Source organism: Euleptes europaea, chromosome 18 (assembly GCF_029931775.1).
Source record: "Euleptes europaea isolate rEulEur1 chromosome 18, rEulEur1.hap1, whole genome shotgun sequence".
In the NCBI taxonomy this organism is placed as follows: domain Eukaryota; kingdom Metazoa; phylum Chordata; class Lepidosauria; order Squamata; family Sphaerodactylidae; genus Euleptes; species Euleptes europaea.
This window is the reverse complement of record NC_079329.1, coordinates 30405904-30415332: the sequence shown is the minus strand read 5'-3', so window position 1 is coordinate 30415332 and position 9429 is coordinate 30405904. Positions and strand designations below refer to the sequence as shown.

The 9429-nt window shown below is 45.6% G+C and overlaps 1 protein-coding gene across 1 annotated transcript in view; it reads right to left on the bottom strand.

Annotated features, from left to right (window-relative positions):
* Nucleotides 1-519: 519 nt before the first annotated feature.
* LOC130490981 (keratin, type I cytoskeletal 23-like) overlaps nucleotides 520-9429 on the bottom strand; it is a 29431-nt gene continuing 20521 nt past the window's right edge. The window contains exons 6-8 of the mRNA XM_056864806.1: nucleotides 5998-6218; nucleotides 3414-3442; nucleotides 520-624 (exon numbers count right to left, since the gene is read on the bottom strand). Of these exons, the coding sequence (XP_056720784.1) occupies nucleotides 521-624; nucleotides 3414-3442; nucleotides 5998-6218 (354 nt within the window). The 3' untranslated portion in view covers nucleotide 520. The remainder of the gene's footprint in view (nucleotides 625-3413; nucleotides 3443-5997; nucleotides 6219-9429) is intronic.

Below are 9429 nucleotides of genomic sequence, written 5' to 3'. Positions count from 1 at the left end.
AAGAGATATGAATGTTTATTTTCAGCTGTTTCTAAAAAGATCTGATTTTCAGTATATCTTTAACAAACAACTCATGCAAAGCCAGGATGAATAAGCTCTCCAGAGGTGCACCCACTTTTGAAAATGTTTGCTGTTAAATTTGTTTGAAAACATTTATGCAGCATCATGACTAGCCGGCACCATACCCTTCCTTTAAACTACATTTCTATATTTTTTAAATATATAGCTATGCAGCATTTCAACACACTTCTTTGTTGATGTATTGCTATACTTAAAATCCAGGCACCAGGAACAATAGTAACTTAATGAAATTTTTGTGGTCTTTAAATGACATCTTTGGGGTCTTTAAAGAAGTCAGAGACAAAAGAAGAATGGTAGATTATTTGCATTCATATTAAATTAAATTACATTCTGAAATTGCAGAAAAGATGAGCACAGATACCTAAAAGAGGTGTTTACATTCAGAAAATTCTGTAGTTTTTTCTGTATAGACGAATGTTCGTTCTTCAAATCGATGAGGTCACGCCTGTCTTTTGATCTCAGCAGTGTGTGTGGCAACAACGTGCCCGTCCACACTGTCTCGCACAATTTTCTTGAGATTTTGGCTGTTTGAACCTTCATGTTCTAGAAGAAATTTAGAGATACATCATTATGTGGGAAGTAGTAGATGTATGTACATAATGGTTCTTTGGACTGAGTACCTTGCAAGGGTAGTAGAAATCTTAGGATTCTTTTGTATGACCTAGAAAGTGGAAATTTGTCCCATACACTCCTAAACCACTTTCATTGTTGGAGAAATCTGAAAACCTGACATGTTACAGTCAAAACAGAGGACACAAAGTTTGTCTCGTAAAAGAGGTAAGCTCTAGCAGACAGCAAGCCAAGCCACACATGGTACAGAATGCTGATCTGTGAAAGTTATGGATGGGGAGCCCTATCCAAAGTAATTTCAAACTTTTCTATGCTTGGTAATTAGCAGCGTGTTCCAGGCTGAAGCGCCCTGCATATTTTTTTTTTATTTCCTCACGCTGAATGTCATTCCAGCCGTCACTGCGAAGCCGGCGCATACCTGCTTTGCAGTTCTTAAGAGCCCTTTTAACGAGAACTTTTGTATTTGCTTCTCCCCTTTACTGAAGGAACCATGAAAAATCACAGCCGTGGCTTATCTACGCAAAAGACCATTGCTAATGGCTATGCAAATGAAGGAACGAAGGAGCAGGCCAGAGGAGGGGGTGGTGGAATTTGTTTTACTTTCTCCTCTTGCATCGGGACAGTGAGTAGTCATTTTAAAGGGGAGATTTAAAAGAGCAGCTTTGAGCGAGCATCAAAAACTACCCTGCATAAATGGCCTATATGTATTTTAGGGTACTTGAAGCAGTCTCGATCATGCTAATGGATGGCCTTTGTCAGGGGAGAAACAGGGAGAGTGACTTGGTTTTCCTGCACCTCTCAGCAGCAGCTATGCTGTTCTTCTGGACTGGTAGTCCAAGATGGCTATCAGGTTCATGGGGCTCCGTTTCTGTGTGCTTGGTTGGTTTCAGAAAGTGGCGCTGGGTAACAGCAGTTTGGCTCCATGGCACTTGTGCTGTGGAGTCCTGCAGGGTTCTATCCTGATTCCCATGCTATTTAATATATACCTGATTGTCTGAGAGAGGCCACCTGGGGATGTGGAGTGAGATACCATCAGTATGAGGATGGCATGTGCCTGCATTTCTTCTTGTTAACCAAGTTAGGTGAGTCAATGGTTGTTCTCAGTGAGTGTCTGGAGGCAATAACAGGCTGGGTGAGGGCCAAAAAGCTCAGTCCCAAGTGAAATTGGTTGAGAATGTAGCCAATCAGGGATTAAGAAGTCTGCCTCTTTTGGACAGGGTTGCATCCCCCCCCTTCCCCAAATAGCAAGTTCTTATCTTGGCATGCTATTAGATGCATGCCACTGAATAGAGGCTCAATACTCTTCTGGAGAATGTAGAACTTTTAATCAGCATTGGTTGGTTTACCAGTTAGGACCCAGAAAGCGAAGTTTGGCCATGGTTGCCTGTGCTCTGAGCACATCCAGGATGTGTGTGTGTGTTAAGTGCAGTCAAGTCGCTTCCAACTCATGACGACCCTATGAATCAGTGTCCTCCAAAATGTCTTATCTTTGACAGCCTTGCTCAGATCTTGCAAATTAAGGGATGTGACTTCCTTTGTTGAGTCCCATCCATCTCTTGTTGGGTCTTCCTCTTTTCCTGCTGCCCTGAACTTTTCCTAGCATGACTGTCTTTTCCAGTGACTCTTGTCTTCTCATAATGTGACAAAATACGATAGGATAGATTACTGCAATTCACTGTGATGCATGTGGGGCTGTCTTTGAAGACTGTCTGGAGACTTCAAGTGGCACAGAAAGGCTGCTAATTGCTGTGGGCTGTAGCGATCATAACCTGCCTGCTCTTAAAGGATTACAGTACTTGCCAGTCTGTGTCCGGGCACAATGCAAATCGCTGATTCTTATCCCGAAAGCCCTGAACTGCCTGAGACCAGGATACTTCACAAACTGCCTACACCAGCATAAACCAATGGGATGGCCAAAGCACAAAGGCAGCATTTCAAACCTATGTAACAGGTGTGCCCTACCTGTTCAGGTTTAGTCAAGGCAGCAGGGGTCCTAAGGCAGGGATTCTAGAGAGTGGGTGGTACAGCACTTCCTTGATGTTCTCACAACAAATGTTTTGTTCGTCCAGTTACAAAGAACATTTGAGTCTTATTGGTTCTTGTAGGATATCCGGGCTGTGCGACTGTGGTCTTGGTATTTTGTTTCCTGACGTTTCGCCAGCAGCTGTGGCAGGCATCTTCAGAGGAGTAACACTGAAGGACACTGACTCCTGTGAAGATGCCTGCCACAGCTGCTGGCAAAACGTCAGGAAAGAAAATACCAAGACCACGGTCACACAGCCTGGATAGCCTACAAGAACCGATGAACTCTGACCGTGAAAGCCTTCGACAATAATTTGAGTCTTAGTTCAAATAGATGGGTTGCCAATGGCTAAATATCATGGAAGTAGCTCCTTAGGGTTGCCAACTTCCAGACAACCAAGATCAGTATCTCTGGAGAAAATGGCTGCTTTGGAGGATGGACTCTGTGGCATTATACCACGTTAAGGTCTCACCCCTCCCAAAACCATGCCCCCCTTGCTCTACCCTGAAAATCTCCAGGTATATCCCAACCCAGAGCTGGCAACCCTAATCTCCGGTGAAGTGGAACACACGTCCAACTTGCTCATACTCGGAGTCGGGTGATGTTCAATTCCTTAAATGGTGGGCTTGCTGGGGGTCTGCTCCAGCTTTCCACAGATATTAGTTCTACTCTGCTGTGACCATAATCAGACCCAGAAACTGCAAGCTTTTCAACCAGCATCAGGACAAGAAGCATTTACCTTTAAAACTTGACCCAGAGCCTGTCGTCCTGTAAAGCGATAAAAGAAAAGCAGAATAAATCAGTACGCAGTACCGTTGTCTTTCATAAGATTCTCTAGGTGAAAACGGAAGTGTTGGTTTAAGTAAGCAATGTGAATAAATTGATGTTTGAAACCCTTGTGAAGTTATAAGTATACATATTGTTTCATATTTAATGTATGCAATATTTGTATGTAGAATATAGACCAATGGTTCCCAAAGTGGGCAGTACCACCCCCTGGGGGGCAGTGAGATTTCCTAGGGGGGCACTAAGAGGCTAGGGGGCAGCAGGGGGGTGCTAGATGGGGGCCTCTTCAACTGTGTTGTTGGATAGGGTAGGGGGCGCTGGGGTTGAGTTTGTGGAACCAAGGGGGCAGTAGCCCAAAAAGTTTGGGAACCATTGATATAGGCCCTACTGGGTATTTTTCATGTTGTCTGGTAAAACTAATAATTTTTTTTAAAAATCCATTGGCGACCTCTTTTCTAAGGCGATTCCTGCTTCTAGGGAGTGGTTATGGTAAACAGTATAATTTAAGGTCCAAAGGCAATGATTTATAAGCTGTGGTTAGGATTGAAAGTTGCTTTTCAAGTCCAACATTTTAATGGTGCTGGAGCCCTTGGAAAAAAAATGTTGAAGGAACCTTAATTTTGGATGCATCCAGATTGCATCTCCTCATACGTCTCTGTTTTGCCACACGTGAGAGAAATCGGGCACGTAGGCAAGCTTTTAAAAGCTACATAATTTTTATTTAGCTCTGGGCGTGTGTAGTGTATAGCCCAGGCTAGTTTTAAATTTGCTTCTGCCCGCAGTATACATGGTTAGGGGAGCAGCATGTAGTGAAATCCCTGTCAGCTGTGAATCTTCAAGAAACTGCTGGGTACACATCTTTCCTGCCCTGTCATTAAAAAAAAAAACCCCATTAAAAATGGTCAGCAGTGAATATAGCTGATGAAAGGGTGTGTGTGTTTGTACTGTATCTCCTGCCATATAAAGGCAATCCGATTCAGAATTACTCCAGTCTAAGATATCTGAAATCAATGTGCTTAGACTGGAGTAAAGATTGCACTGGGAATGTCTTGTAAAATCCATAAGAGTCCTGAGCCACCTAAAAGTAATCCTTTAAGGCACATGTGGGACCCCACATATAAGCTATGGATGCAAATATAGTAAGGGCCTGCCGGAGGCCTATTTCATAGAATCATAGAGTTGGAAGGTACCACCAGGGTCATCTAGTCCAACCCCCTGCACAATGCAGGAAATTCACAACTACCCCCCCACACCCCCAGTGACCAGAAGATGGCCAAGATGCTCTCCCTCTCATCATCTGCCTAAGGTCACAGAATCAGCATTGCTGACAGTTGGCCATCTAACCTCTTCTTAAAAACCTCCATGGAAGGAGAGCTTACCACCCTTAAGGAAGCATTTGATTCCATTCCAAGAAACCTTCTATGGGATAAGTTAATGAGCATGATCATCGACAAGAGATTAGTATTCCTAATCAGCGGGTTGTATACCAACACAAGTTGTCAAGTCAAGTGCACACCGCCAGGCAAACTATCCCCGAAAATCAATATCAATAAAGGGGTTAAGCAGGGCTGTATCCTGGCTCCGACTCTTTTCAACCTCTTCCTAAATGATCTAGCTACTGCGTTAAGAGAGGTTGACAGCCAGTCCCAAACTCAGCTCCAGACATACTCCCCTGTTACTTTACGCTGACGATGCTGTGCTATTGTCATGTTCAAGGGTTGGCTTAAAGAGATTACTAAACCGGTGCCATGAGTATTGTACTGCAAGTGGTCTGGTGTGGAACTATGCAAAATCCAAGGTCCTGGTATTTTCAAAGTCCTGGAAACCACTTAAATGGATAATTGTTGGCAACTCACCTGAGCAGGTCAAATATTTTAAATATTTAGGCATTTATTTCCATCATAATGCATCTTGGAAAACCCATTATCAATTTGCAACTAAATCAGCAGAACTCAGCTCATTAGCAATCATTCGGGTTTTTTTCAATAGTGGAAATCTCCATTCCTTTTGTATCCTTTGGGTATTATGTTTTTATGCCAATAAAGGAATGATGATGATGAGAGTTTACCACCTCCCGAGGAAGCCTGTTCCACTGAGGAACCGCTCTAACTGTTAGAAAATTCTTCCTAATGTCTAGATGGAAACTCTTTTGATTTAATTTCAACCCGTTGGTTCTGGTCCGACCTTCTTGGGCAACAGAAAACAACTTGGCACCATCCTCTATATGACAGTCCCTCAAGTACTTGAAGATGGTTATCATATCCCCTCAGTCTTCTCCTCTTCAGGCTAAACATACCCAGCTCCTTCAACCTTTCCTCATAGGACTTGGTCTCCAGACTCCTCACCATCTTTGTTGCCCTCCTCTGGACACATTCCAGCTTGTCTACATCTTTCTTAAATTTTTGGATTTGTTTCTTCACTAATCTCAATTTTGTCTGCCATGCACTGTCTGTGCATGAATGCCCTCATCATTCACACCTAGGTTGTGGGCATTGATTCCTCTTTTATTTTCCTGCCTGCAGCTAATTTTGCCTTACCCACTGATCTTTCCTTCCAGCAGCTGGCGATAAGTGGAAATCTCTTTTTCCAGGCGAGTTTTTATTCCCAGGAGTACTTTGTACTGGTTATTTTGACGCTTGACATCGTGGCGGAGATCAGCGAGCTCTTCTTCACATTTGGAGATGACGTGTTGGATACTTTGGAGTTGATAGGAGTAGCGAGATCTGGTTTCATCTAAGCTGTTCTCCAGGGCATATTTCTGAAAGAGTAAAAGATTTTGCTGTCCCAAGGCAAGCTGGTGATGGAGGCAGAGTCATCCAAACCCTTTAAATCCCACTTCCCCATAATAACACAAAACCACAACAGTACCTTTGGAAGTAAATGGCCGGTTTTATTGGCTAAACCTGATCACTACAATTGGTGCAGCATGGGAACTGGAACCCGGAACATGGGCTGACCCCAACATGGCTGATGTAAACATCCTACCTCAGCAAGCCTGCTGAGAGTAGCACGTAGGGTTGCCAACCGCCAGGTGGTAGCAGAAGATCTCCCGCTATTACAACTGACCTCCAGCCAATAGAGATTCGTTCACCTGGAGAAAATGGCCGCTTTGGCCATTGGACTCTATGGCATGGAAGTCCCTCCCCTCCCCAAACCCCACCCTCCTCAGGCTCCGCCTCCAAAACCTCCTGCTGGTGGCAAAGAGGGACCTGGCAACCCTAGTAGTGCAGGATGGCAGTATTGGGATAATTACCTGGGCATGAGCCATTTGGTGGTTCCCCCGCCACTTGAGAGGAGGCTCCCTGCACAGCCCCCGAGCTGGGCATGAGCCTCCCCCCAAATCCCTTATTTGGATCCCCAAATCATGGGGGAAAGGGGCATGCAGACCGTTTCACCCCCCAAAATGAAACCAGTCCCATGCTTACCACCGCAGTTGTGGTAACTAACATTGAAAAAACATTTATTTATTTTTAAAGGGAGGGAGAGTTGGGACAAAACCATTCGGCGAACTGCCGTCTATGCCGCAGCAGCGCCTAATTTATCCAGGGAGGATGTACCGGAGGGAAAACTTTCCCTCCAGCATCTGTCCTCCACTCCACCCAACTGCTGGTAGGCTCGTTTGAGCCTACAGAGAGGATCCCGATTGGCCAGCAAGCCTGCTGAGCCAGGAGCTGAGCAGTGGGGAAGGAAGAAGAAGAGTTGGTTTTTATATGCCGACTTTCTCTACCACTTAAGAGAGACTCAAACCGGCTTACAATCACCTTCCCTTCCGCTTAGGGTTGCCAACTGCAAGGTAGTGACTGTAGCAATGATACAGCACGTGGGCTCCAGGTAGTAGCAGGAGATCTCCTGCTAATTCAACTGATCTCCAGCCGATAGAGATCAGTTCACCTGGAGAAAAATGGCCGCTTTGGCAATTGGACTCTATGGCATTGAAGTCCCTCCCCTCCCCAAACCCCGCCCTCTCTTCCATTCCCAAAATCGCCGGTTGAGAAGAGGGACCTGGCAACCCCCCACAACAGACACCTTGTGAGGTTGGTGGGGCTGAGAGAGCTCTAAGAGAGCTGTAACTTGCTCAAGGTCACCCAGCTGACTTCATGTGTAGGAGTGGGGAAACAAATCTAGTTCACCAGATTAGCCGCCGCCGCTCATGTGGAGGAGTGGGGAATCAAACCCAGTTCTCCAGATCAGACTCCACTGCTCCAAACCACCGCTCCTAACCACTACACCACGCTGGCTCTCAAGGAGCAGCATGCAGAATGCGTCTTGCTTTCCAGTGGCCCCCCAAGCCTCCTCCAGGTTCCTCCTGCCTCTGTCCCCACCTGGAACAGCAAAAGGGGGCTCTGGGTAAGCCCCATAACCCTCGCTTATCTTTTCAAAATGTGCACAATGGCTGGAAGATTCTTGGGCAAAATACAGCCTCTGTCTGCAAGTACAGCTCAGCTTGGTGTAGTGGTTAACAGCAGTGGCCTCTAATATGGAGAACTGGTTTTGTAGTGTCTACCTAGCCAAATGTGTGTCTCATCACACAGGGTCAGCCCTGGTTAGCACTTGGATGGGATGTGCGACCACCAAGGAAGTCCAGGGTTGTCAGGGAGAGACAAGCATCGGCAAATCACCTCTGTTCTCCTCTTGCCTTGAAAACCCTATGGGGCTGCCATAAGTCAGCCGTAACCTATGAGAGCACTTTCCACCACCTTGTATGGTTGCAAAGTCTTGTTCTCTTTGGAGCCCCCTACAAATTGTTGGAAAAAAAAGGCAGATGCAATTTATATTGTGTGACTTTTTCATGAAACATTTCTCACCATTTCGGTTCAGTCCTAATGGAAACATTATTCTAACTTGCTTAAAAAACCCAATTTGGGTTGGGACTGCAGCGGGGGAGGGACTTCAGCCCCCCCCCCCGCATTATTCTACAACCCTAAATAGCCCCATGAGGGGGGAGCTGCAGGTATAGGTATTCAGTGCGAGTTTTTGTTACTTGCCTGTGCAGTATTTAGTGTATGTGCAGGTGGCCCCATGGGGCAAATGACCTCTGGACGTTTCACGTCAGGAAAAGGGTGCAGAGGCTGAGGCTTCCCCTTGTGCACTATTAGGCAGTCCAGGGTCTCCTGCTTCAGTGGGAGAGCTCCCACCTTCTACCTGCTGCCCACCGCTGCTTGATGAGCAGTGGAGGAAAAATGGCTTGGGAAATCATTGTTTGCACTAACAGTGCAATGTCACTTACAGCGAATATCCAGAAGTGACATCACCGTGAAGGTGCAACACTCTAGGATTCACCCAAAGTTCTATGGTTTTACCATAGAGTTTTGGACAAATCCTAGGGCATCATGTTGGCACAGTGATGTCACGTCCAGGTGTTTGCTGGAAGTGACACCATGATGTCATTCCCTCAATTCCCGCCCCTTCCCTCGCCTGCTGATTGCTAGTGGTTGGCAACGTTGCCAACTTTTTACCTGTACCCTCTAGCTGTTCCTTTAATATCAATTTGATCTGCAGTAAATACCAGGGGATGGGTTTACCTCTGTGCCGTTAAAAGATTGAACTGCCTGTTTTCACTTATTACACCTCTGTGAAAGGGGCAGGACATTTTTCTCCTGGCTGGTTGGTAACCCATAGCATATTTGTCATGGTCTTGACCCAAATTGGGCTTTGCAGTGTTTGTCATCTGGCTATGGTGAAACACCGACCCAACTTGTGTCCAAAAGTGTAATGTAGTTTGGACCTAAATGTCTCTCCACGTTCAGAGGAACTATACCTCTAAGGGCTATCTGTACATTATGGACATGAGTCATATTGGGGATCCTCCAGGATGACTCACAACTGCACATGCACAGAGGGGGAATTCACCTTTACAAAGGTCTCCACTGCTTTGTGTGGAGGTGGAAGAAGGGGTTTCAGGATTCCCTCCATGTCATTTTTGCAAGTGGAAACAGCTATGCTGTCTATTTGTCCTTTCTTGAGCTCCA